This window comes from Primulina tabacum, chromosome 15 (genome assembly GCF_025594145.1).
Source record: "Primulina tabacum isolate GXHZ01 chromosome 15, ASM2559414v2, whole genome shotgun sequence".
NCBI lineage: Eukaryota > Viridiplantae > Streptophyta > Magnoliopsida > Lamiales > Gesneriaceae > Primulina > Primulina tabacum.
Window position 1 is genome coordinate 30,391,175 of NC_134564.1, and position 27,832 is coordinate 30,419,006.

The 27,832-nt window shown below is 34.1% G+C and overlaps 5 protein-coding genes, 1 long non-coding RNA gene and 1 pseudogene across 6 annotated transcripts in view; 6 read left to right on the forward strand and 1 right to left on the reverse strand.

Annotated features, from left to right (window-relative positions):
- LOC142526236 (uncharacterized) overlaps nucleotides 1–19,141 on the forward strand; it is a 49,082-nt gene extending 29,941 nt beyond the window's left edge. Inside the window, exon 2 of the long non-coding RNA XR_012815210.1 lies at nucleotides 19,027–19,141. This is a non-coding gene — a long non-coding RNA (uncharacterized LOC142526236). The remainder of the gene's footprint in view (nucleotides 1–19,026) is intronic.
- Nucleotides 4,288–5,616, forward strand: LOC142526982 (basic endochitinase CHB4-like; annotated as a pseudogene).
- On the forward strand, nucleotides 9,855–11,209 carry LOC142527066 (chitinase 4-like). The gene is made up of 2 exons (XM_075631779.1): nucleotides 9,855–10,219; nucleotides 10,671–11,209. The coding sequence occupies exons 1-2, from the start codon at nucleotides 9,916–9,918 to the stop codon at nucleotides 11,081–11,083; spliced, it is 717 nt and encodes a 238-aa protein (XP_075487894.1). The 5' UTR covers nucleotides 9,855–9,915; the 3' UTR covers nucleotides 11,084–11,209.
- On the forward strand, nucleotides 15,142–16,449 carry LOC142527828 (endochitinase At2g43590-like). Its single transcript, XM_075632791.1, has 2 exons — nucleotides 15,142–15,601; nucleotides 15,921–16,449. Exons 1-2 carry the CDS (start codon nucleotides 15,196–15,198, stop codon nucleotides 16,328–16,330), a joined length of 816 nt encoding a protein of 271 aa, XP_075488906.1. The 5' UTR covers nucleotides 15,142–15,195; the 3' UTR covers nucleotides 16,331–16,449.
- On the forward strand, nucleotides 17,913–20,688 carry LOC142526234 (putative ribose-5-phosphate isomerase 3, chloroplastic). The gene is made up of 2 exons (XM_075630498.1): nucleotides 17,913–18,884; nucleotides 20,350–20,688. Exon 1 carries the CDS (start codon nucleotides 18,021–18,023, stop codon nucleotides 18,864–18,866), a length of 846 nt encoding a protein of 281 aa, XP_075486613.1. The 5' UTR covers nucleotides 17,913–18,020; the 3' UTR covers nucleotides 18,867–18,884; nucleotides 20,350–20,688.
- Nucleotides 20,689–22,102: 1,414 nt separating this feature from the next.
- On the reverse strand, nucleotides 22,103–23,681 carry LOC142527241 (uncharacterized). The gene is made up of 6 exons (XM_075631982.1): nucleotides 23,524–23,681; nucleotides 23,119–23,280; nucleotides 22,901–22,975; nucleotides 22,663–22,788; nucleotides 22,473–22,565; nucleotides 22,103–22,346 (listed from the first exon to the last, which is right to left on the reverse strand). The coding sequence occupies exons 1-6, from the start codon at nucleotides 23,621–23,623 to the stop codon at nucleotides 22,267–22,269; spliced, it is 636 nt and encodes a 211-aa protein (XP_075488097.1). The 5' UTR covers nucleotides 23,624–23,681; the 3' UTR covers nucleotides 22,103–22,266.
- Nucleotides 23,682–26,083: 2,402 nt separating this feature from the next.
- Nucleotides 26,084–27,823, forward strand: LOC142526071 (uncharacterized). Its single transcript, XM_075630344.1, has 3 exons — nucleotides 26,084–26,164; nucleotides 26,360–26,608; nucleotides 26,741–27,823. The coding sequence occupies exons 1-3, from the start codon at nucleotides 26,084–26,086 to the stop codon at nucleotides 27,221–27,223; spliced, it is 813 nt and encodes a 270-aa protein (XP_075486459.1). The 3' UTR covers nucleotides 27,224–27,823.
- Nucleotides 27,824–27,832: the final 9 nt, after the last annotated feature.

The window sequence follows — 27,832 nt, forward strand, 5'->3', positions numbered from 1 at the left end:
AGAATTTAACACAATGGATTTGGCCAAAATAATTTTCCTCGTCATTTCAATTTCAAATGAATAGGTCTTTTTGTGAGACGGTCTCACGAATCTTTATCTATGAGATTATGTGTGAGATGTGTCAATCCTATCGATATTCACAATAAAAAGTAATATTCTTACCATAAAAAATAATATTTTTTCATGGATGACCCAAATAAGATATTCGTCTTACAAAATACGACCCGTAAAACCGTATCACACAAGTTTTTGTAATTTCAAATTTATCTCTATAGATTCTTTTTTTTAAGTAATCCATATTTCCAACTTTCAATGCAAATATCAAAAAAAAAAAAAAAACATTTTTTGTTCATTTGACTAAAACAACAATGAACTAACTTCTTTATTAAATAATGGGAAGAAATATTTTAACTCTATTCTTGGAAAATATTTATCCCAACATGGTATTATTCACCAAAGCTCGTGTATCGAAACTTTGCAACAAAATGAGGTGACGGAACGCAAAAATAGGCACTTGTTAGATGTTTCGCGGGCTCTAATGTTCACTATGCACGTTCCAAAATACTTGTGGGGAGATGCATTTCTAACCTCTGCATATCTTGTCAATCACCTTCTTAGTCACCTACTCAACTTCAAGAATCCTTTGTCTACCATTACTATGCACTAACCTTAGTTTACACCTCATGAAATCCCCTTAAAAATTGTACGACGTTTGTCCACCTTCATGAACATCACAGAAGCAAGTTGGAATATCCTAGGGCCATCAAACAGTTTTTGTGGGTTATTCTCCAACCCAAAAAGGTTATAAATGTTATTGCCTTCGAACCAGAAAGTTTTATGTTACATATGATGCAACAGTTTTTGGAGAAACACACTACTTCCCATATGCTTCAATTCAGTGGGAGAAACTGAACGAATCTCGAATCTCGCTTCTGGGATGGTTTGAGTCTATCCTTTCCTATTGATCCACTGCACAATACCATATCCGATTTCATCCAGCATTTTTTCCAGCCCCAACTCCTGTATCTCTAGCCCTCATGTTATCCATACAATTTAACATTCCAGCCTAGAAGACGAGCAAGAGCACACTCCTAGACAACAAGAGCTACAAGTCTACGCTCGAAGGAGAAAGCCTCAAACTGAGAAAGAAGTTGTGAACCCCACTCATTGTCAAACAACCGAACTGATAGTAGAGCCACTCAGCAAGCCAGGTACGTACACTTGTCCCATTATTGATCTTGACATGCCAGTGGCTCTCAGGAAAGGTGTTAGATCTTGCACCCAACTCCATATAGCTCAGTTTGTTTCCTACTCAAAATTGTCACCCTCATTTCGGGTTTTTACCTCAAACTTGACTTGTATATTTATTCCCAGGAATGTGAAGGAAGCATTAATAATCCCCGAATTGAAGGTGGTTGTCCTAGAAATGAATCCCCTGAAAAAAACAAAACATAGGATTTGGTGAAACTTCCAAAAGGCAAGACAACAGTGAGGTGTAAATGGGTTTTACGGTTAAATACAGGGCGAACAGATCAGTGGAGGGAAGCAAGGCTCGATTGGTTGCCAAAGGTTTTACACAAAATTTTGGAATTGACTATAACGAGACATTTTCCCCTATTGCCAAACTAAACACGGTTCGGATTCTCATTTCATTAGCAGTCAATCTTGATTGGCATCTACATCAGTTTGATATAAAAAATGTCTTTTTAAACGGGAAGTTGGAAGATGAAGTCTACATATGCCAACATCCTGGATTTGAATTAGAAGGTGAAATTATTTGTAAACTTAGTAAATTTCTTTATGACCTGAAACAATCTCCACGGTTTGACGGGTTTTCAATGCTCTTCAAGAGATTTGGCGACAAACAGGAACATACATATCACACGATGTTTGTTAGACACTTTGAAAGAGGTAAGATCACCATTATCACAGACTATGTGGATGTCGTCGTCATCATCACTGGAGATGATATGGAAGAAATTTTGAGGATTAAGCCGATGGCGGCAAAAGAATTTGAAGTTAAAGACCTTGGATCATTAAAATACTTCTTGGGAATAGACGTAGCGAGGAATAAAAAAAGAATTTCAATTTCTCAAAAGAAATACACTTTAGATCTCGTGGAGGAAACATGGATGCTTGGATGCAAACCGTGCAAGACTCCAATTGAGCTTGGTAACAAAGAAAAGATGTTGGAAGGAGAGCCTGTTGACAAAGGAAAATCTCAATGCCTTTTTGGAAAGTTAATCTACATTTCCCATACAAGGCTAGAAATCGCATTTGCAGCCAGTCTAGTTAGTCAATATACGCATTCTCCATGTCAAGATCATTTTAATGCAATGTATCAAATCTTAAGGTACTTGAATTAAACACCAGGGAAAGATTTGTTCTTTGCCAAAACCAGCGATAGGAGTATAAAAGTATTCTTCAATGCTGACTGAGATGGTTCCATTGATAATTGAAAGTCAACTTCAGGATATTGCATGTTGTTGTGTGGAAATTTGGTGACATGGAATAGCATGAAACAGTCCGTTGTGGCTAGGAGCAACGCAGAAGAAGAGTATAGGTCCAGGACCGATGGAGTATGTGAACTTATTTGGATTAAGAGGGTGATGGAGGAATTGAAGATGGAATTTGAAAATCCTATGAAGTTCTTTTGTGATAACGAGTCTACCATCGGCATTGCTCGCAACCCTGTCCACCATGACATAACAAAACATGTTGAAATAGATGACATTTTATTAAAGAAAAATTGGATGTTGGCACAACTGATATCGAATACGTTCATACTTCCCAACAATTGGTTTGATCTACTTACTAAAGGGTTAACAGAAAATTCACTTGAGTCTCTTGTCCACAAGCTTAAGATCATCAAGATCTACACCAAGCTTGAGGGAGAGTGTTGAGATATATGACTATACTAGGCTAAATCAGATCTGGTTAAATGTGGTTTGTAAGATATTTTATCTTTGGTAGGATCGTAAATTATTTAGTTTGATGCTGTTACCGAGAATATTTGGATTATGATATATAATCTATGCATTATTTAAAGAGGATATTCCCAATGAATAATATACTACAGAAAAGAGTTCTTCTCACCTTTATGACAAAAAAGTATAATGTAGATGAAGAGATCGATGGGGAACCCACCAAAAAGGCAAAAAAAGTCGTATTGAGTTGCCAGTCAATACAAATTATCCTACAATTTATAGACACATATAATTACGTTCTATGTTCAAATACTTTGTATTCAAATCTTATTTTATATTGTTATCTATGTATAAATTATAGAGTAGGTCTCTTGTGAGACAGGTCAACCCTACTGATATTCACGATAAAAAGTAATAATATTAGCATAAAAAGTAACGATTTGTCATGGATGACCCAAATAAGAGATCTGTATCACAAAATACGACCCGTGAGACGGTCTGACTTAAGTTTTTGTCTAAATTATAATGCATGATAGCTCTATGATTGACACAGACAAAAAAGTTTATATACATAGAAGGGGTGGATCAGCATCCTATTTACTATTTTTTTTAATCTTAGAAAGAAAAACAATCTTCTTTTATATTATTATTTCAATTGATTTCTTTAACAAAATTAGTATATATTTTTTAACCGTCACTTTCAATTCAAAATTTTCATCTTTCTACAAAATGATCCCATGTAAATGCTCAAATTATTTTTATTTCTTCTATTTTCCAACAAGGCTTTGGTCTCATGAGGAAGATTAAAGTTGACTAATTCAAAATGGGTTATTTTTTCCCACATCCACGAAGCTAAATCAAATTACATAAATTTCCCTAAGGCTTCGAAAAATTTAATTTTTTTGAGATTTTTAAAAAAATGTAAAAGATATAAGCAAAAGTGGAACATACGAGTTTTGATAATTTGCAAGTGATTGAGAGTTGAGAAAACTCAAGTCAATACATGTGCACGATTTATCAGTAACTTGAATTCTAATTCATGTAAATCTTATAAAAATATTCGGAAAAATGAATTTTTTGGTCCATTAACTTGTTAAATTTTGTTTCAAAATTTGGTTTTGATACATATAAATAATATAATTTTATTTTTCAAATATTTGATTTAGTTATTATGATTAAAAGTATAAATAGTTAGTTGAGAAAAATATGAAATAATTTGTAAGAAATGTTATGGCTAGGTTTGAAATAACATGTGGTGGCGAATAGTTTCTTCCATCTACGTATTTTCCTACTTAATTCTACTTTTACAATATTTCTATATCTCCGATTTCAACTATAAATACTCCATATTCCCTCCCTAGCTAGTGCATCAACACAAACTCCTTGTATAACCTTTTTCTTCAAAATGATCGTTTTCGATTCAAGAAAATCCTATGCCACACTTTGTACCCTTTTAGCCATAGCTCTCACTGCCGGGAAGTTGGCTTTCGGGCAAAACTGTGGCTGCACGTCTAACCTTTGTTGCAGTCAATTCGGCTATTGTGGCAGCACCGCCGCTTATTGTGGCACCGGATGCCAATCCGGCCCATGCTACGGTTCCCCAAGTGGTGGTGGAAGTGGAGTTTCCGGTATAGTGACTGTTGTATTTTTCAACGGGATAGCTAATGGGGGCGGTGCAGGTTGCGAGGGGAAAGGATTCTACACCCGATCGGCTTTTCTCAATGCGGCCGGCTCATATCCGGCTTTCGCCAGTGGGTCTAATGATGTTGCTAGGCGTGAGGTTGTTGCGCAAATGTCGCACACGAAACTGGAAGTACGTAAGTTTAATTTAAGGTTGCATTTGTGATGATTGGATTTGAAATCCGTAGATTTCGATTATAGTTTTAACTTTAACGACATTACATATTAACATATTTTCTACTTGAACTAGAATGAATTTCAAATACCTCTGTTATTGGGTGAACTTGAAATTCATCGTAATTAACATCATACGAGAGCTGATTTGAAGTTTATGGTCTCGTTTACCTGAAACTATAAAAATGCATCTAAATATATTTGAAATCTATGATTTTAAAATCTCTAAGTCCAAATACTAACCTAATGTTTACAAAATTTTTGTGTGTTTAAAGAATGAAAATATAAAATTCCATCTTCTTGGCATGCATAATTATTAATATATATTTTATAATACAGGTCTGTGCTATATAAATGAAATAAACGGGGCATCGAGAAACTACTGCGACCCCAATAACATACAATACCCGTGTGTGGCCGGCAAGGCTTACTACGGGCGAGGCCCCCTTCAAATTTCATGGAACTACAACTACGGGTCAGCCGGGCGAAGCATCGGGTTCAACGGGCTAAACGACCCCGATATCGTGGCTAGAGACAATGTCATATCTTTCAAGACAGCCCTCTGGTTCTGGATGAACAATTGCCACAATGCTATAACTTCGGGACAGGGATTCGGGGCCACGATTCGAGCCATTAATGGAATGGAATGCAATGGAGGGAACACGGGTGCGGTCGATTCTCGTGTCCAGTACTACAGAAACTATTGCAGCCAACTTGGAGTTGACCCTGGTCTCAATATTAGTTGCTAGGCTACGTACGTACTCGGAAATGGGCAGGCTTGTTTTGCTCTAATAAACAAACATACCAAATAAATGAAATGACTACCGTTTCTATATATACTTCCTATCTCATCATCTCTTTAATAAAATAACAAATTTTATATTACATACTATTTGTACAATATTTCGATTTGCGGACGTGTCAGATGCAAAGATACACCAATTTGTGCAAAATTCTCATAGATTTAATTAATCGTTTCATGGTTTTCATTACAACTTTCATTAGTTCAAGTTATTTTATTTCCGATTTCAAATACATTATTTAGTATATATCAATATTTTGTGAATTCCTACGTTTTATTAAAAATATAGATACTGTTAGAAGTTTATATCTCAATTTCCAGTAGTATTTATCTAGCAAACACGTACTAATTAACTTTTAATGTATTCGATAAAATTTTCAATTAATTACAAACTCAAACCTACATTATATGGGTTATGCATGCATTGTATGTTGGTATAGTTATGACTTTATTTAAAATTTTATTTTTTTCGTTTTACTGATTTGTGTAATTAGTAAGTGGAATAAGGATATTTTTTTGAATTTAGATTAAAATAGGATAATATTATAATTATTAAAATTGACGGGGAAACATGGGAATTTCATAATTACTCGTGCCGCGGATCAATTTTATTTTTATTATGTCTAGAAAATAATATATTTAATCACCATCAATCATAAATATCATTATTTGAACATGATAAACATCCTCGATATTAATTTTATAAAAATGACATCTACTCAATTATTACTAATTTATTAATTTTATAAAAATTGACTTCTATTAAATTATTGTCAATTTATTTACATATTTATTAATTGTTAAAAACAATCAACCCTTTTGAGGGTTTTGGTGTTTAGCATTACGTATTTCCTCTAATTTGCTTCGAAGTTGTGAGGACCTAAGAATTAGTTACACAAAGTCATAAATTCAAAGAGGAATTTGAAGGGACATAACAACATTTTAATGGTGTTTAAAGCCATAAGGAGGCCATAAACATGGTGGTAATTGTATCGAATGGTAGCATCTTCACTTCCCCTCCATGAATATGGTGGTAATGGCACTGAATAATAGCCTCTTCACCTCCCCTCCATGAACCTATAAATACCCCCAAGAGCTAAAAGAAACCACACCAACAAAAAGGCACAAGCTGTCCATATTTTCGAGCTCCATAGCGGTTATTCTCAAGCCTCGGTTTACCTCCGTCCTACCCACATTTTGTCCCAAGTTTTGAGCTAAGGTTGCTCCTCAAGTGCTGCCACTATTCGGAAGAGTTCGAGTGGAATTCCTCCCACAAGTTCTTCACGTTTTATTCCGAAGATAATAATCAAGTAAGTGGGTTTTTTTTATAATCTTATGTACACTTGCATTTCATAAGTGTAATACTTGATATATATATCGACATACTTGTTCTTTGTAAGTATGTCCACATTTGCTTAAAAATACGTTATGTATGTTTCTTGAAATTCGATCGGCATTATATATTCGTTCCTATTTGTTATGAACATTCTTGAACAATTTTTTGTTGGGTATTATTGAAAATGCACTCTAATGATTGGAATTAGAAATGGCAAGAAAATTTCGATATTTGATATGTTTTGTTTAAGGCCCTGATGCGATGGGATATAATAACCGTTCTTTTGGCATCGCCCCTTAGAGGAGTAACATATAGAGGACTGATCAATAAACCATGAAAAAGAGATGATTTTCAATGTTATGTTTGTATCTTGTTCGTATTTGATTCAACATGATTATGATTGAAATTATGATAACGTATTCGTATAATTATAACATTGATATTTGTTATGCCCGATCGACCCCCATTTACTGAGTATTTCTCAAATACTCCCCCCTTACATTCCTACCCCAGATAAGAACGAGGAACAAATCGAAGATAAATAACAATAATAGTTTTGGGAATGGTGATGAAGCTAATCCAATTCAAGACAAGTCTTGTCATTCGGCCTTTTAGTTGTTTTATCGTGTTTTACGCTTCCGCATTTCGTTTTAATCGCATTGTAAAGACGATTATTGATTTATGTAATAGACTGACTTTTGGTTATTTGATGTACTACGTGGCTTGTTGTTATACGATTTTAAATTGTTAAACGACGCCGATAGCACGTCTCGATTTCGGAACGTGACAGAAGTTATCTTGTCTCGAACTCCAAATAGTGTGTTGTTTTCTTTTTTCTTTTTTCGTTTTTGAAAAAAAAGAAAAACTGGTAACTAGAAACGACCTCATGATTTAGGTCGAATTTGGATACAAAAACCGTAACTTGAAAAATCACGTTCACTTTTAAATTTTATTTATTTATAAAAAAACTATACATTTAGAAGAAACACAAGCAATACATATATTACTTAATTTTTTGTTGGATAGATCTCTAATGAGACAGTCTCACGAATCTTTATTTGTGAGATGAATCAACCATACCGATATTCACAATGAAAATTAATATTATTAGCATAAAAAGTAATAATTTTTCATGGATGACGCAAATAAGATATTCGTCTCACAAAATACGACCCGTGAGACCGTCTCACACAAGTTTTTACCTAAATTTAGTTTAGTATCATATTAACCGATCAAATGAGTTATTATACATTACTCAATTTTAATTAATAATATATAGATATGTTATCTATACTTTTATATTAAGCTAGACTAACCGAAAAATGTGACGTATCGTCAATTTTGATATTCCATTTGGCTTTTCAACTTATAATCTAGATGGTCTTTCTCAAATTGCACTATGTCTTTCGATATATATATATATATATATATATATATATATATATATGTATATATATATATATATATATATGGCGGTCGAATCATCCTACTCGTTCTAATGATTATTTAATTATTTTGAACAAAATAATAGTGTAGAAGAAGTGGCGGCTAGAGAACGATCACATCCCATATTCTTTATCTTGTTCTTCACATGCGACTATTCAACGAAGCATGCGTGTTGTTTTTGCTCTATCAGGGGTATTTTTATGTAAATATAAATATAATTTTATTATGTAATTTTTTTCATAGAAAAGTAAATTCTATAATTCCGTGATTTTAATCAGTGACGTCTAGATGAAAATTAAATACAAATACATCATATTTTTAACATTTTAATTCTAATAATATATTAAGTAATTACATAAATCGTGCCCAACTATTATTACTTCAATACAGAACGAATCAAACTTTGGAACTTTAAGGAAATTAATTAATTATATACTCACTTTCCCATTTTCAAGGATCGAACAACTTGAAATTGAAGTTTACAAGATATTATGAAGTGATCTATAAAACAGTCTATCTCATATGAGACAGTCTCACATGTCAATTTTGTGAAATAAATTTCGATTCGACTCGAATCATGAAAAATATTATTTTTTATGTCAAAAAAATCACTTTTAACTACAAATATGGATTGGATCAATTCGTCTCATATATATAAATCCATGAAACCGTCTTACAAAATACTTCTATGTAAATTACAGCCTCCTATATAGCATCTTATATTTGGTTACATGGTGTTCGAAGAGATTTGATTTAACCAAATGAAATTCCTACAAAATTGAAGAAATTAAGGCAAAAATTTGTGTGAGACGGTCTTGCGGGTCGTATTTTGTGAGACGGATCTCTTATTTGAATCATCCATGAAAAATATTATTTTTTATTGTGAATATCGGTAGGTTTGACCCGTCTCACAGATAAAGATTCGTGAGACCGTCTCACAAGAGACCTACTCAGAAATTAATGGGTTTTGACTTTTGAGAGCTGTGGACAAAATAAAATTATTTTCAAGTATCAAATTTTTATAAAATATCATTTCTCTAAAATTCTAATCTACACTTTATTTTATTATATACGCTTCGAGAAATTATTTTAAAACGAATTGTATTTAGAAAAAAAATAATTTCTACCTCTGAAAACCTCCAATATTTTTTAATACAAAAACTAATTTATCAAAATTTGGTAACTTTTTCTCAAATTTACCTCTCGATAATCTTTATATTTTTTTCATTTCTTAAAAAAACTAAAAACACAGTTTCTCTTTTAATGCACAAAATTATTTTAAGATATTTTAAAAAGTAAATAATATAAATTTTTATTATTGTTTAATTGTCTAATAAAATTCTTAAAAAATATGTGAAATTTAATTACCAAATGAAATTCCAAATCCCGTATGTATTCTTTCAAGTTTCCTAGATAGAAAGTCTCGGCACGCGTAATCTATCTTTCCAATTTATCTACGTTGCACTAATAATATATCACCAAATACATGCAACCTAACTAATCTTCCTTTCCAAACCCAACCTTTCTCCAATCAATCTTTTGTACCAAACATGATCATCTTCAGCACCAAAAATATTTGTGTCACATTTTACAACCTGTTAGCCGTAGTTCTAACCGCCGGGAAGTCCGTTTTCGGGCAGAACTTTCCGGGAATTTCCGATATCGTGACTGATGCATTTTTCGATGGAATCGCTAGTAATAAGGCCGGTGGAGGCTGCCCGGGCATAGGATTCTACTCACGATCCGCCTTCCTCGATGCTCTCGGTCCCTATCCCGAGTTTGGTAGCGGGTCTAGTGATGTTGCTAAGCGTGAGATTGCTGCATTCTTCGCACACGTTACTTATGAAACAGGAAGTACGTTCAATGTTTGCAAAATTCCCATGTTTCATTTTTAAAATGGAAAAAAAATATTCCCTTTTTAAAAAAATTAGAAAATTTACACCTTTATTTTAGTCATGTAACTTATACGTTAATATCAATTTTAAATAGCTATTTTTCAATGTTCAATTTGCTGCTTCTAGTCAAATATTCTGATTTTTTTTCCCACAAATATTTGTTAATTTAAGGATATTTCAAATGTATTTAATTACCCAAATTGATAGTCGGATGATTATTTTATGATTGTAACAAAGCCATAATACGAAAATTGAAAATCACATGTATATGTAAAGAAATAAATGCCATACCTCACAATAATATATATTATATATACGACTTGAAATATATTTTGCCAATGCAAAAAAAAAAAAAAATCCATTTTTATCTTAGTGTTTGAAGTGTGAGAAGATAAAATTGTAATGCGCAGGTTTGTGCTATATAGAGGAAATTCGTGGCGCAAATGGAGGAGTCTTTTGCGACAGTAGTAGCAGACAAAATCCATGTGTACCTGGGAAGAGTTACTACGGCAGAGGTCCCCTTCAACTCACATGGAATTTCAATTACGGGCCGGCCGGCCGGAGCATCGGGTTCGATGGACTAAACGACCCCGATATCGTGGCCAGAGATCCCGTAGTATCTTTCAAGACGGCCCTTTGGCTTTGGATGGACAAATGTCACAATGAAATTACTTCTGGACAAGGGTTCGGAGCCACGATTCGAGCTATTAATGTACTCGCATGCGATGGAGGAAGTCAGGGTGTGATTAACTCGCTTGTTCAGTACTACAGAAACTATTGTAGTGAACTAGGAGTTGATCCTGGTGGCAATATTACTTGCTAGATCGAGCATTAATAATTAGGGAATGTGCTTACATGAATAAAAGATCGTACGTCTTGGTATGATAAGCCTATTGTATATCATATCTAATCGAAAGTTAGTAAAATTTAAGGGGATGCAATTCGAGCCATTAATGGAGTACTCCAATGCGATGGACGAAACTCGGGCATTGTTAGTCAAAGAAATATGCTTGCACAAATAAATGGAATGGATTATATATATATATAGACACACACAAGTATTTAACATATAAATAAAACACATATTGGAATCAAAATAAGAAATTCAATATGAATCTCCAAAAGATTTACAAATTCTTCAAGAACATAAGGTTTGAAGATTAAAAACACAGGTTAAGAACACGATTAGTGTTGGTGAAGAAAGTAGGAAAGATGTTAGAGAAAGAGGTTAGTGAAAGAGAGAAAATGAAGAAATAAAAACTTGAATTAAAACTAGCGATGACAATGGGCCGGGGCGGGGCGGGTTTGCCATCCCCATCCCCATCCCCGAATTCCATCCCTACCCCCATCCCCGCCCCAATCCCCGTTTTTTCGGGTTCGAGGAATCCCCAAACCCGAAACTTCGGGGATCAACTTCCTATTCCCGCCCACATCCTCATTTCAAAAATATTAATATTGTAAGACGATAACGAATTCGGAGATTTTCTCAAACCAAAACTTATTATTATCTATTATTATTAGAGATAATATTAATATTGATATCAATATCAATATTAATAATAATAAGATTATTAATATTTTAAAAAATAATAATATTATTATATTATTAATATTAATAATACTATTATTTTATTATTGATATTATTTTCGGGGCGGGTTCAGGGATTTTGGGGATGGGGATAGTAATCTCATACCCTCCCCGAATTATATCGGGGATTTAAAAAAATCCCCGAACCCGAACCCGAACCCGAAAAATCGGGGATCCCCATCCCCGTTTCGGTTTTCCCCGCGGGGCCCCAAACCCGTGGGGAAAGTTGACATTCCTACTTAAAACTTGCATTCTTTTGAAGGGGTTTGTCTTTTAAAGATCATGCCCAAACTAATCTTCCCGACCCATCCCTAACCAAGATAGGAAGTTCATGATGTATCTCATGTACTTTTCTATAAATATCAGGTTTGAGAGTCTAATTATTCATTCATTACATTGATTCTTAGCAGCGTGCTCTCTCATTTTATTCTCAATACATGACTTGACTTCGGAGGGGCTACGGGACACCCTCCCGGCCTCCTTCTAACGGTCTCCTTTGTGATTTCAGGTTCAGAGTAAATTCGAGGTCTGAATTTTTTTTATATTTAAATATCACATATATTACAGTCATAAAATTGGTAAATGTTTTCACAAAGTTTGGTACGTCAAAATTTGTTAGGCAATTGAAAAGGAAAACTAGAAACTCCTTGCTTTTTAGGGATAATATATAATTAATTAATTAATTAAAAAAAGGACAAAAAGAGGCAAGCAAAATTGCTAAATCTTTGAGTTGGCAGTCAATACGGATCATTGTTTAGTCCTTGTAGACCATTAATTTCGTCTCTCATTACTACTGCTGAAAAAGAATAGCCATCGAGATATCATGGAATAATTTTATGGTAAAATTGTTTTATTTTTTAAAGAACAATTGAAATATGATGTTTGAGTTGCAATACAAATTAAAATATTTGAATTATATGTTACCACCAAATATAACTTCTGATCAAAATTTTGTTTTTCGTTGATTACAAGTGTTCATAAAAATTTCAAAAAATGATATGCTTAATAAAATACTATTTTCATGCCAAGAGATTGGATATATACCAACTCCATGACATATACTTATTTTAGTCTTGAGTCTATGTCTAATTCAATCTTATCTAACCTAGTCATACATGGTTATACTGATAAAATTGAATCCAAGTGCTGCTATACCACTTTAAATATTTATTATTTAATTAGACGCTTAAAGCCTGTTCAAGAGGGTGCATGATTGTTTTTGCTGATTAACAATCGAAATGTGATACTTGAACGGTTGTAAGATTTAAAAGATTTGAGTTGCACTATTACCACCAGCTATAAATTTTAGTAAAGCTCCAAACGCTCGGTGTATCAGAGTCAATGTCACGAGTTCGATTCTCATTGATGGCAAGGAATACCATTATTGTTTACAAAGAAACAATAAATCAAATCTTAAATTAACGTCTTATTTTTTTACATATTAATAATATAAAGTATATATATAAAGAATTTCAAATGACATCATTATTAAGTGAACTTGAAATTCATCATAATTAACATGAAATACAATATAAACATGTAAGAGGCAAATTTAAAGCTTACAACCTTACTTCTATATAATAAAAAAAAAACATTTGAAATACATAAATCCAATGGGTGAATTTAAAGTTTATGACATTATATATCTAAACAACAAAAATATATTTGAAATCAATAAATTTGAAATTTATCAATCCAAACACAATTTTAGATTATATTCTATTTTAAAAAAATTAATGTGATTACTTTGGATCTTTGAGACAAGAATAATGTGCAGCAACAGAAAAACAGTAAGTCGAGGCAAGGATGTATCTTTTGTCCGCAAGACGAAATTATCCGTATAACAGTGCTTTACATTAGCGGTAATTGTCTCTAAGATACAATGACTTCGAATCAAGAATGCAGCACTACAATTCTTGATAACAGCGATCAAAATATGAAAACCTTTCAAGTTTCGGAATAAAAGAATGCAACGAAATGAAATATATATATGCTAGTATGAATGCTTGGCAGATGGATATATATAAAGTGAGTGACAAAAGGGCACACCCCTTCTGTGATAAGACATGGGACGCGTACAAGCCAGGGGACGCACGATTCTGCACCAAAGGACATACGCACGAGAGCACTAATTCGGACGTGGGACACATGGTTTGGTCCAAACGCATCCTGGCTGATGTGAAGGGGCGGGCTAAGGACGCACTGTTTGGTCTAAGGGACACTATGGATGTGTTTGTGTTTCATCGAGACCCATCATATCAGCGTCTTTCTCCTTCTAAAAACTTCTGGTACCCTATGGGGCCCAAACCATTAGCTCAAACTTGGAACTAATGAGTAAGACTTTATTTGACTCATTTCCCAATATACGATAATTCTCGCATCCTTTTATTCACTACTAACTATTTATCCAACATTTAATACGTATGTCGTGTTGGAAAAATAAAACCAAATTATATATGTCAACTCTAGAAACGTAGTTATTTGAAATTAAACCTTCTCATCCACTGAACCAATTTTTCGACAAGTCAATATCAATGCATGCACAGCCAAGCGTTTCTTAGCGAAACATAACATGACGTTTGAAGTAACAAATATTTTGGTCGAGGAAAATATTTGGAAGAGACTGAATTTATAAAATCCATTTATTTAAACTCACCCTCAAGAAAAAAAATTAAAAAAATAAAACCATTAATACCATACCCATTTGTTAAGAAGTTAATTCAAGATATAAGACAAATTTTAAGCCAAAATATTACATTCAGCAGAATAAGCCGGATTAGGATTTGTGCGACCCTCATCGTCACATAAATATTGCACCGGAGCCGCGTCAATGGGATCCTTCATCCTAGCTGGAGGATAAATTACCAAACGTCTAGCATTCCCTCAAGCTTGGCTTGGTTCACGTTCATTCGACCTACTAATCGGAGATTCGAGAGACAGAGACAGGAATGCGAAAGAAGGGACCCGTTAGGGTTAAGAGTGATCCACCAGTGATCACGTATGATTCAAATATCTAACTAGTGCCAAGCACATGCATACCAATTTTTGATGATTTACTGTTATAGACATTATAGAAAAATTAATCTTTTAAAAATTAATTTCATTTATCTACTTAAATATACATAGCAAAAAGTGAAATACCTACACTTTGAAAATAAGGAAGCCAACTGATAAAATTTTGCTACGTAACTTTGATGCAAGTTTCCTAGATGAAAAGTCATCCCACTCAATTTTTCTTTCCAATTTCCTGTCGCTGCACCAATACTATAAATACCCCACATTCCCTATCTTGTGCTTCATTCAACATAAACTCATCGTTTTCTTTAATCAATTCATTTTGTACCAAAATGATCACAAAAAGCAATTCCTATGTCACATTTTGTACCCTTGTAGCCATAGTCCTGGCATTTGCCGGGGAGACGGCTTTCGGGCAAAACTGCGGTTGTGCACCCAACTTGTGTTGTAGCCGGTTCGGTTTTTGTGGTACTGGAGACCCTTATTGTGGTGACGGATGTCAATCTGGCCCATGCTATGGCACCTCATCGGGTGGTTCGGTTGCCAATATAGTGACAGATGCATTTTTCAATGGGATCGCTAATGCGGCTGGTGCCGGTTGCGCGGGGAAAGGATTCTACACTCGATCGGCCTTCCTCACTGCGGCCGGCTCATACTCTGGTTTCGGTAGTGGGGCTAGCGATGTTGCTCGGCGTGAGATTGCTGCCTTCTTTGCTCATGTCACACATGAGACTGGAAGTAAGCTTATTCTATTTGCAAAAGTCCTATCTTGAGTTAAGTAGTAAAAGTTTGAAAGTTCACATTTTTTAGTCATCACGACATTTTTATAGTTTATTCACGTACGTAGTCATCAATTTCAATCATGATATAATTATTCTTCCGTGTCAATTTTTGTCTCCTCTAAAAAAATTATTTAGTTTCATCATGAAATTTTAGGAATTCACAAATATTGAATGGAATGGAAAAAATTGACAATTGACTGATAAAAGTGACATCTACTCTAGCAATAATATTCAATTATTAGTTTAATGTATGACAAAGTTGAACTTTAATTCAGGTCTGTGCTATATAGAGGAAATTAATGGGGCATCTCATAACTATTGCGACTCCAATAATAGACAATATCCATGCGTATCGGGCAAGACCTACTACGGCCGAGGTCCCCTTCAACTTACATGGAATTACAATTACGGGGCAGCCGGCCAAAGCATCGGTTTCGATGGACTAAACAACCCCGATATCGTGGCGAAAGACAATGTCATATCTTTCAAGACAGCCCTCTGGTTCTGGATGAACAATTGCCATAATGCTATAACTTCCGGACAGGGATTTGGAGCCACGATTCGAGCCATCAACGGAATGGAGTGTAATGGAGGAAATACCGGCGCGGTTAATTCTCGTGTCCAATATTACAGAAACTATTGTAGCCAACTTGGAGTTGATCCTGGCGCCAATATTAGCTGCTAGACAGACTACTAGACAATGAACTTGTACCAATAAAATGAATGGCCAACATTACTTGGTTATTCCTCCCACATTGTAAAATAAAATGATGATAAATGAAATAAATGTCAGGGTTATAAGTTAATGCCAAAAAATTGATGTTGTCCGATTATAGTAATCCAGGTAGTCTGTGTAGAGCCGGGTAACCGGTTGATACTTGAACTAGTCCAAAAAGTTTACTTAACGAGTTATTACCTGCGTCACAAAGCAAAGTCAGAGGCGTCGGGATCCTGACGTAGACACTTCGACGCTTATGTCAGCAGTTGCTCAATAAAAATATCGAAAAACTAGAACATTTGACTAAAAAGATAGTGTACCTTAAAAATGAGGTGACTTGAACTATTTATAGATTTTCAAAAAGTTTTACGGACTTTAACCTGTACGGGTCTAGTTGAACGTATGAATCTTGATAAAGGACCTCAATAAATAATTTTAAAAAATTGTACCCGATTTAATGGGTTGGATGACAAACAAAATTTAGTGGACTGACTAATAATTGAGTTATAACCCATCAATTTCCAATCCAAATTTTCAGCACTGATCCATTGTGATTGTTCGGAGGGGGAGAAAAAAAAGAGACAAACGGGCATTTGAATCCAATCTTTTAGGCCCGTCAATTTAATTATGGTTTTCGGTAAATTTGAAATTCATTCTCGACATATCATATCATTTGTAATATGTTACATCCTCATTTCTTTCCAATCCCGTACATGTAAAATTGAAACAGTAGCTTATTTTTAATCGCCTCTAGTTTCCTGCTGTGTGGGCTTAACCCAGGGCGTGACTGAATGACATCAGATATGATCATATGCGAAAATAACAAGAGATAAGTGTAACTAATGACAATATCGTCTTCATATTGTATCACACCGTTAATTGAAATAATCGAAAGTTCGTAATGTTGTCGGGCCACTATTGGAGCCGCTGATGAACTCAAATACAATGGAGTAAACTTGGGCATGGTTAATTCATGGGGTAGCATTAGTTGCTAGTCAACACGGATCACATTCTCTTTTCGGTATTTGAAAAAGATGACTAAAAAGGTCATTGATATTCAGAAAAACTATCCTTTCTGATGACGTCGAATAAAATAAATTTAAATTATATTTATTAAAAATATATATTTAAGTCTAGAAATTCATAATATTTATATCATAATAAACTATATTAGAAAATACAATAATATATATTTTTTATATATAAAACTTCAATTTTTTCGGTTAATCGAAATTTTATATTAAAATTCGAAATCGAACCGAACTAAAAGATTATATAAAAAAACTATATGTAAAATACTTGTGTGTGAAGTTTCTATTATTATTATTATTTTTTTATTATAACACATGCGAGGGAGAGAGGATCGAATTCAGGGAGAAGAGCCAATTAATCTGACGGGTAAGATTCAGTAGGCTACAAGCCCGATCTCATTATTAATTTTAATAATATAGAAACGAAAAAAGACAATTTTCTCCAATATTTTATTGGGAAAATATTCCAAAATTCAAAAATAAAAAGTTGGGATAAATTTTATTATAATATAACAACTCCCGACCACCAACTCTTTACCCACGAACAAGAGGCAGATCAGATTCAGTTCTCGTTGTATATCTGATCAGCCTTCCCAGATATTATTCCCACCACCCATTCTCCTCCAATGGCCGCCGCCACCGCCACCGCCACCGCCGCCTTTCTTCCCTCCCCCACTTCAACCTCTTCCCTTCAGCGTGCCACCTCCCGTTTCCACCTACGTACCACCCCCTCCAAGTTCTCCATCAAGTGCCTCTCCGCCCCGATTCTCACTCAAGATTACCTTAAAAAACTCGCCGCCGATAAAGCCATTGAGTATGTGAAAAGCGGCATGGTACTCGGCCTCGGGACTGGGTCAACCGCCGCCTTCGTGGTCGACAAGCTTGGAGCTTTGCTCAAATCCGGCGAACTCACGGATATAGTCGGTGTGCCTACATCCAAAAGAACCCAAGAACAAGCCGCTTCACTTGGAATCCAACTCTCCACTCTCGACGCCCATCCGCACCTGGACCTCGCCATTGACGGAGCGGACGAGGTTGACCCAAATCTCGACCTGGTGAAGGGCCGAGGTGGAGCACTTTTGCGTGAAAAAATGGTTGAAGCCGCTTCGGATAAATTCGTCGTGGTGGTGGATGACTCTAAACTGGTATCTGGACTCGGCGGATCGGGTCTCGCAATGCCTGTGGAGGTCGTTCAGTTCTGCTGGAACTACAATTTGGTGAGACTCCAGGAAATGTTTAAGGGAGAAGGGTGTGAGGCGAAGCTCAGATTGGATGGAAATGGGAAGCCATATGTTACTGATAATTCGAACTATATTGTGGATTTGTATTTCAAGACTCCGATAAAGGATTCAAGAGCGGCGGGGAAGGAGATTGCGGCACTTCAGGGAGTGGTGGAGCATGGCCTGTTCTTAGATATGACAACTGCTGTGATTATTGCAGGCGGCGAAGGAGTGAGTATCAAAACCAAGTGAAGATAATTTTGACCTGTGGTAAGCAGAAAATGTGAAGAATTTTTTGAAATTTATTTTGTCCCTTTAATCTACATTGTCTCGATACAATTAATTTTGCTGCAAATTTCGTTGTAGCTCAGTGGAATGAACTGAAAATGAAAAAGATTATCTTGTTGATGAGTTGAAAGAAAGTACTTCGGATCCTCTGTTTCTTTACTTATTTTCAGATGCATTTTGTTTCACATATTAACTATTAAGTTTTTTTTCAATAACATGGTTTTATTGACTAGGATTCTTATGTGGCACGCATCAGTATCCTTCTTTGCCTGTAAAACATTTCCTTGTTTTGGTGAGAGGAACTTTGCTTGAGCCGTGGATATGTTTTGTTGAGTGGTCCAGCACTAAGATTGTTGAGTGAATTATGATATTTTCTTGCGGTAGGTGGAGGCAAGTCCTAGAATGCGGGAAAACTAACAGATGTAATAAAGAAGTAATATTGGTGATATGCACCCCATCAAGCCTGTGGATCCATTGCCGCGGGTGCCAACGGGATAGGGGGCTTGAGTTGGCTACACTATAAACTATGGGTTGCACAACTTCCATATTTATCCATGTTTTACGAAAATAAATGCCCCATTTGCTAGATATATCTGCAGGCTGATTAAGAACTAAGGGCATTATAATCACACATCTTTCAAAATATGAATTCCCCGTTACAATTGAACATGCTGATTCACCCGAGTTGTGATTCTTAAAGTGGCTCCCGAGGATTTATATGACTTTTATGCGAGTAAGTTTTTGTTTTGTACGTCCGAGAAGCGGCTTCCTTGTTTTGGTACTTTGTTAGGTTTAGCCCTGAAATATTGGTGGTTCTATTATTGATGGATTTGGAAACCATTCTCTAATGCACACGCCCATTAGATATTGACAAATATGCCTCTATTAAAGTTGACATGTTTGTGTGACTCTAATTGCCTGAAATTGGTGGCATAATCGTGTAAAACCGTCGATAACATTCCAAATTTTGAGCCTCATGAAGCAGTATATTTGATTAACCTATCGTATATCCTCTGTATGTACAAAAGATTAATGACTATGATGTGTGTGTGTGTCACCCTCTAAAGTATCATAATCTCCATGTGATTGTGCGTGATGACATCAATAGACTGCTAGTTGCTTGCTTCCTTTCGGTTCCCCTACTTGCTGATCCACTATTGATGCCAAGCTTCCCACTTTTTTGCTAAGAGGTAAAGTGTATCACCCCCTCCTTTTTCTACTATTTGCATGAGTTGTCTTATGTTCATCGACTTCAATATTACTTACCCGATTTATGGACAAAATGTATCATCAGACTTTGTTGCCTACATAGATGGGAACTTTCACAGAGACTTGCTTATGAATATATCCAGAAATTCAGTACTCAAGCCGGAATATGATATGTCCCGTATCGATTCCAGGGTAAGCAGATCTCAACTCTACTGACCTCTATCTAATCTAAATGTAGGTAGCGATATCCTTACGTTGGCTCCCTGTTTGATACCACTTCTAATACTCCGTCCGGGCGAATCTTGAAAGATGGCCGCGGTGTGCCTTCGTATCAACTACGGATATCGAGCTGTTATATTTTACAATGCCAGAATTATGCGTGCTGGATCAACTGATAAAACTGGGACTTCTCATATACAGCATAACAAGGCTTCACATTTTCATGCGTATCTGCGAATACTCCTTAAATATGGAAAGCACATAAACTAGGCGGAATAAAGACCAGAATCAAAAGCGTAATTCGGAACTGAGAAATTACAAGTTTCGAAGATTAAATAAATGGGCTGTTTTGAATTGATTACCTGATTGAATTTACGACTAATAGAAATGTCATATTTAAATATCTACAAAGAAATTATTATTTTTATTACTAGTTTTATTTTAAAAATTAAGTTTCGATTTTTTTTTTAAAAAAAAATATCTAATCCGCCATTCGAGTTTGATTCGAATGAAGCCAGACGGCAGAATATTTTATTTTAACAAAGCTACCCTTATTTGCATTACTTTGTCAATTTGTTATTAAAATTAATAATATTTTATTAGAAACCCTTCGTATCTTTACATATTGATTGTTATAAAATAACACAAAAATTCAGGTGAAATGGTTTATGGGTCAATTTGTGAAATGATGATTCAATTCCAAAAGTATTACTGTTTTTATAAATATAGGCATGATTAACTCATTTTATGAATAAAGATTCGCAAGAACATATTTACTAAATAAAATAAATGTTAAAAAACCAGATGCCCGCATCTTCTAAAAAACTTTCTTTTTAAAAAAAAAATGCACAGTCCATGCCATATTGGTATTTCTTTCTTATATTATATATATATGTATGTAAAAGCATGGACAGAATCTAGGTTTTGAAATTGCTAGAGAAAATACGTCTTCATGGATCAATCACTTTTTAATAGGCCAAAAATTATAGTTAATAAAAATATAATTTTATTTTTTTATACTTGTGTAATGTATAATGAACCTATTTCAGTGCTAATAGCTCTGATTGTTAGGTTCATGAGTTCGAGAAGATGTATGTCTATCTGTCGGTATTATCTCATATCTCTTAGAAATCAATCTTATCATTTTTTTTATCACCGGCTCCGTCCCCAACAGAAATATTATTACCCGTTAAAATTTGTTGTCGTTTTTTTATGATTCATTTAGTTAATCAGATCAAGTGGTGTAGCGTCGATAACTTACCCACGAGAAGTTCTCAAGAAATCACACGTATCAGTAGTACTGTCGTTCACGAACGATTAATTATATATTCATCGGATCTTTTGACGAAAAAAAGCATGTGAAATGAATAAAATAATCGTCTACCTCACTATTACACCACTCTTTATTTTCCAAATAAAGAATAAAATAATCGTCTACCTCACCCCTAATATAGATGTAGCCCACGTTTAATTAAAATAATCCCAATTTTTTAATTGATATAAGCATAAATAAAGTTTGATCAAACTCAATTTAACGTTTATAACAACAATAATTAATATTAATAATACTTTATTATAGATATCATGTGGACTGATTTCAACAGTACAAGTCATTTTTTTTTAAAATCATATTCTAGAGAATGAGAGGACTCGAACATGAGTCATTTCAATATTGAAAGGTTCCGAAACATAATTTATTATGCAATAATTTTTCAAAAAAAAAAAAAAACAATAAGTTTGGGCATGAAAATAAACAAATTAAACCACGCGAGTATCCAATTATTCATACTATATATTATACAATCAAAACCTCATCACTATAATTATACAATCAGTCTGAACATTATTTATTATACAAGAAAATTTATTTTATTTAAATTTATATCACATGCTGAAAAAATAAATAATATTGTGAAAGTATAAAATAAAAATCTCCCTACTTCAAGTAAATAAATGCAGTAGGTATAATCAACATAGCCATCCAGCTTAATATCCCCATCGAAATAGCTGTAATTGCTGCATATATGAAATTAAAGAAAATCAATTAAAAGTTTACAACAAAGTATATGATATTAATTATTTAGATATATATATACATATACACACATATGATTAAAATCGAAAACGAAAACGAAAACCAACCTCCACTATCATCAGTCGAGTTTGAAGACGAACCCGAAGTTGATTTCGACACCCTTATTCCAAGTCTTTGACAGTCGTCGGCTTGTATAGCACCTAAATTTATTCGACGTTAGACGTATTATATACATATATACATACGTACATAGAGTACGTATATAAAATCGATAACGAAAATATATTATGATCTTACAATCGGAGTAGCATGGAAATGCTGAGATGTTGAGGAGATTTGAATATCCAGGGTTGCATTGGCATATGTGTGTGCGTGTTGTGTTCTTCGTGCATGTCCCTTCCCCACAATAGATCCAATAACAAGCTGAAGCACACAATTTTATTTTAATAATTACCTACTTTTTATTCAAAAAAATAAATATTATAAAATTAAATATATATTTGATTTTAGAGGTGAAAAAAAAATTATTACGTACGGTCGAAGAAAGATGTGTTGTATGGAACTGCTGGAGCTGGCGGAGCTGCTGGCATGCACGAATAATCAAGGGAACCTGCAGTATTAATTAATTTACATGAAATAATCCTCCCTTGATCCGATCGAAATATTCCAAATTTTAAATGAAAAGTTGTATATTAATTCATCATGGATTTTGAGTTTGATTACTAAATGTAAAAAAAAAAAAAGTATACACACAATTTGGTATGATGCAAGGTAGGTAGAGTAGATGTTGCTCATCGGAATCGTTCAGCCGCGTTCGTCTCCAGCCGGAGTCGCATTGGCACCTGAACCCGAATGGGTAACTCCGATCTGACTCACAACTTCCCTTTCCACATTGCACTTCATTACATATGTTATCTAAATTTCCAAACACAAAAATAATGAATATATATTCTAAAATTGAAATCACAAAACCAAAAATCCCTTCTATGGATAAAATCACACTTCTTTTTAGCAGGTACACACAAAACCAAATTCTAAATTTGTCTTGTGTGTGTATTAAATTTCCTCCGATCAATGCATCGACGAAAATTTTAAGACTCGAACCCGAAATATAAAATCACCATCTTCGCCATCGAGATAGTTGATAGAACTGATTACCGTAGAAAGGTTCAAGAATATCAGCCTCCGTAATTGTAATTATAGGCAATATTAAGAGTAACAAGATTGTAGTAAAACGATGAAAATTGAAGAACCCCATTATTATTATTATTATTATAAATTAATCTTACAATATAATATATGTGTGCCTGGATTGGTTTTATATATACACATATATATACATATATGTGTGTATGTACATAAAACCAGCGGAAGCTTCTTCGACCTGTGCAAAAATTTCAAATATAACAGCGGTATAAATCTCTCCAAAAGTCAAGTTCATATAAAAATTTGTCATATATATATATATATATGTTGGCGTTTAATTTGATTTATTGACTTTTGGTATAAATTTAGTTGGTGGAGAAAGGGTCAGACTAGATTAGATGTGTGTAAATCATGGGTGGCTGACTGGAAAATAATGTGTGTGATTCCAGAAGGTCTTGGTGGAGTATTTGATTATATTACATATTTCTTGTTTTTAATAATTTAATATATGTGAGTATGTGGAATAGCTTCTGTAACAGTGCAATTTAGTTTTTCTAAATCATACAATACATTATTAGCGTAAACGTTGAGTTCTAATTGTTAATATATATTTATTTTTGAGTTTAATAATTATATTTGTTGTGTTGAGCAATCGAAATGTGGTGCTCGGATCTGCTATATGATTAAAAAATTTGAGTTGCACAATCATCACTAGATATAACTTCTGATAAAACGAAAAACATACACTCATTCGTTTATCAAGTATATGTGTAGTTATGGAACAAAAATTTAATTTATCTGCAATTTAAAAGAGAGTTTATGAAGATTTAGTGATATTTCCTGGACGATTCGGCTTCGCTTCAACATCTACTTTAGGCCTTTAGTGGTCAAATGTCGATAAAACGTAACATTTTTATTTTTCATACTTTTCTCTCTAAATTACCAATCAACCAACAAACTAATACAAATTATTTAATTCTCAACATTGTTATAAAATTTAGCAAAAACTTGTGTGAAACGGTCTCACGGATCGTATTTTGTGACAGATATCTTATTTGAGTCATCCATGAAAATTACTTTTATGCCAAGAGTATTACTTTTTTATTGTGAATATCGGTAGGGTTGACCGGTCTCACAGATAAAGATTCGTGAGACCGTCTCGCAAGAGACCTATTCATAAAATTTTTATATTTACATTTTTTTCTTTCTTTGATTAAATTAAATTAATTTATATAATTTAAAAAATATGATAAAAATATTATTTTAAGCAAAAACTTGTGTGAGACGGTCTCACAGATCGTATTTTGTGAGACGGATCTCTTATTTGGGTGATCCATGAAAAAGTATTACTTTTTATGTTAAGAGTATTACTTTTTTATTGTGAATATATCGGTAAGATTGACCCGTCTCACAGATAAAGATTCATGAGACCGTATCACAAGAGACTACTCAATTATTTTATATGTACATGCTCGTGAAAAAACTATTATTAACCAATCAATGATGTCATCGTTTCAGTTATTGGATGTTATATAATACAAGTTTCTTCGTTGAAAAAAAACAAACTCCTTAATTCAGTTTAAGGTCCATTTTGGATATCGACCAATGATATTTTTTGTCAAACCACTCGCCGTGCAGAACAAGTAAACAAACCAATTCGGATCTATAATGAAAATTGGGAATTTGAAGTATTTAATACATAATAAATAAAACTTATTATATTATATTTCTAGTTGGGAGGCAAAAAACTAGAGTATTTTTGTTTATATATATATTTTTTAAATAAACAGGTAAACCGACAAATTTAAATTTAAACCTTTTTTTAAAAAAAAGAATGAACATAAACACAAATTCGGCTATTCCACTTTCGTTCCTTTTCGTGATGCATAAATAAATTGTAAGCATAAAAAGCTACGTACAATTATTTTTATTTTCATTTTTTGTTGTCGTCGCTGAATGTGTAGAATGATATATTGTAAATTCAGAACGTGACGATGGACTTACAGATTTATATCCATGAGACGAATAAAAAAAATAATATTTTTTCATGAATTAGTCGGATTGAAGATTTTTCTAACAAAATTCAACTGTGAGAGAGTTTATGTTATAACATAATTGAAGTTTCTAATGTGGACCAAATTATTTATATATATATTGTGTCCAAAAAAAAATTAGACTTTGTCTGTCTATATATATATATATATATATATATATATATATATATATATTTGTGTCCAAAAAAAAAAATTAGACTTTTTCTGTCTATCTAGAATAAAATAGAGCCCCTTAATAATACCTTTCTCTTTTGGGGAAAAAAAAAATTGTAAGAGTGAAATGCTTATATTCATGTATCTGACAAATCATAAACGATATAATTTTAAATTCTCTCTTTTTCCCCTTTTGCTCAAAGGGAAAGCCTATGCAGGCCTATATTTTAAAACTTAATAAACAATTAATCAAAATACATGCGTATATATGTGTATAATAAAAATCCCACCTCCAAATTAAGTTGAATATTCGAAAATAGTGATCCAAATATATTCTTAGGTGTGTTGATTAGTATCATATAAACATGGGCAAGGCAGGCAAATGGATCAGGAATTTGTTGGTAGGGAAAGGAACAGAAGTGGCGATTGTAGGAGAAGGGCCTAAAGTAAAACGGAGATGGAGCTTCAGATCACATAAACTATTTGATTCCGCCGAACATGAACATGAACACGACCACAACCTCGAGCATTAAACTAATGCAGCTGATACCAAAATACAAGCCGTGTATCGTGCTCATTTGGTAAGTATACTCATATCTAGTCCCAAACTTCTCCATTTGTTGGTGCATCATGCTTTATAGGGGTTGAGATACGAACAGGCAAGGAAAGCATTGCGGGCTTTAAGAGGGCTAGTGAAATTGCAAGCCCTCGTGAAGGGTTACTTGGTTAGGAAACAGATGAATTATGTTCTAAGGTCTGTACATGCTGTGATGGCGATTCAAGTTCGCACCCGTATGCAAAGGGTTCAAATGGCAGACCAACCCATAAAAATATCATACAAACAAACATCGGCTCCTGATGCTCAGATTGCAAAACATAGAGCATGTCTTGTCTAGTTCTTTTATGGAAATTGCATCCGTGTCTGCAAATATTATGTGTACCAATGATTAATTGGCCACAGAATAGGGCAACATTTCCTATTACTCGTTCTAATTAACTTTATTACAGGAGAATAGGGTTGATCACGGAACAAGGGAGTACTTACTAGGAGGATAAGTGAGCGCATGGATCACAAACAAGCTCAAAGAGTTGAAGACTATGGCTGCAGCCATCTATCAGTCTCGCGACAAGAATATGATCTTAATCCCTGCCCCAGTCCATCAGCATCATCCTTCACAAATTCAAGTCCTAAGTCCTTTGATGGGCGACAAGAGATAATGGCACCTACAAATTCCAAACATTTCTGGATTTGGCATGACAACAAACCATTTATTCGAAGACTTGCAAACTGCCCAGATCAAGTCACATCCGACTCCAGCTTCCTACGAAATTACATGAGCAATACTAAATCTTCAAAAACCAAAACCAGGTCGCATAGCGAACCTAAGCAACGACCTTTCCCCGCCACTGATGAGAAAATCGAACGATACCATCAATGGACTGGAAAATGGCAAAAAACAGCGCCACTGGTCAATCGAGATTTACCGGTCCGGCAAATCCACTGACGACAAGACTAAATCAATAATCCCATTTGAAGTAAGTGTTCGTACTCTCTCTAGCGACTCATTTCTTGATGTTTAACCATCCTTGACTTTGTTTCGTTCTTTCAACTGCAACCTCCTGTTATCTTGTATTGATTCTTCCATATCCAAACCGGTCAGGAAATGAACTTATTAAGGTCGAGGCAAGATTCGCACGAGTACAAAATTATACGTCATTCACGTTCATGACAGCTGAGGAAGATCAAATACTTAACAGGAAAGTGTACATCATACAAGATTTTGCAAGTTCTTCTGGTATGATTGGTGACAGACCCAACAAAGGGTGATTTCTCTCCCCTTTATGGTGAAGTATTTCCTGACTGGATTGCACCAACGCATTTATGGTGAAGTAGATTTTTTAAATCTAAGGACATGCATGTATACATATCTACATAAGTATATATATAAATATCAAATTTTGATATAATTGTAAATTAATTTATGCTTATCCAACCATATTTCGGAATAATTATACAAATCATGCATGTCAACCAAATTAATATGCACGTATATCACTAAACAAATTAAACTATAATACATCCCTTGGTAATGATAACCATTTTTTAAGTATAA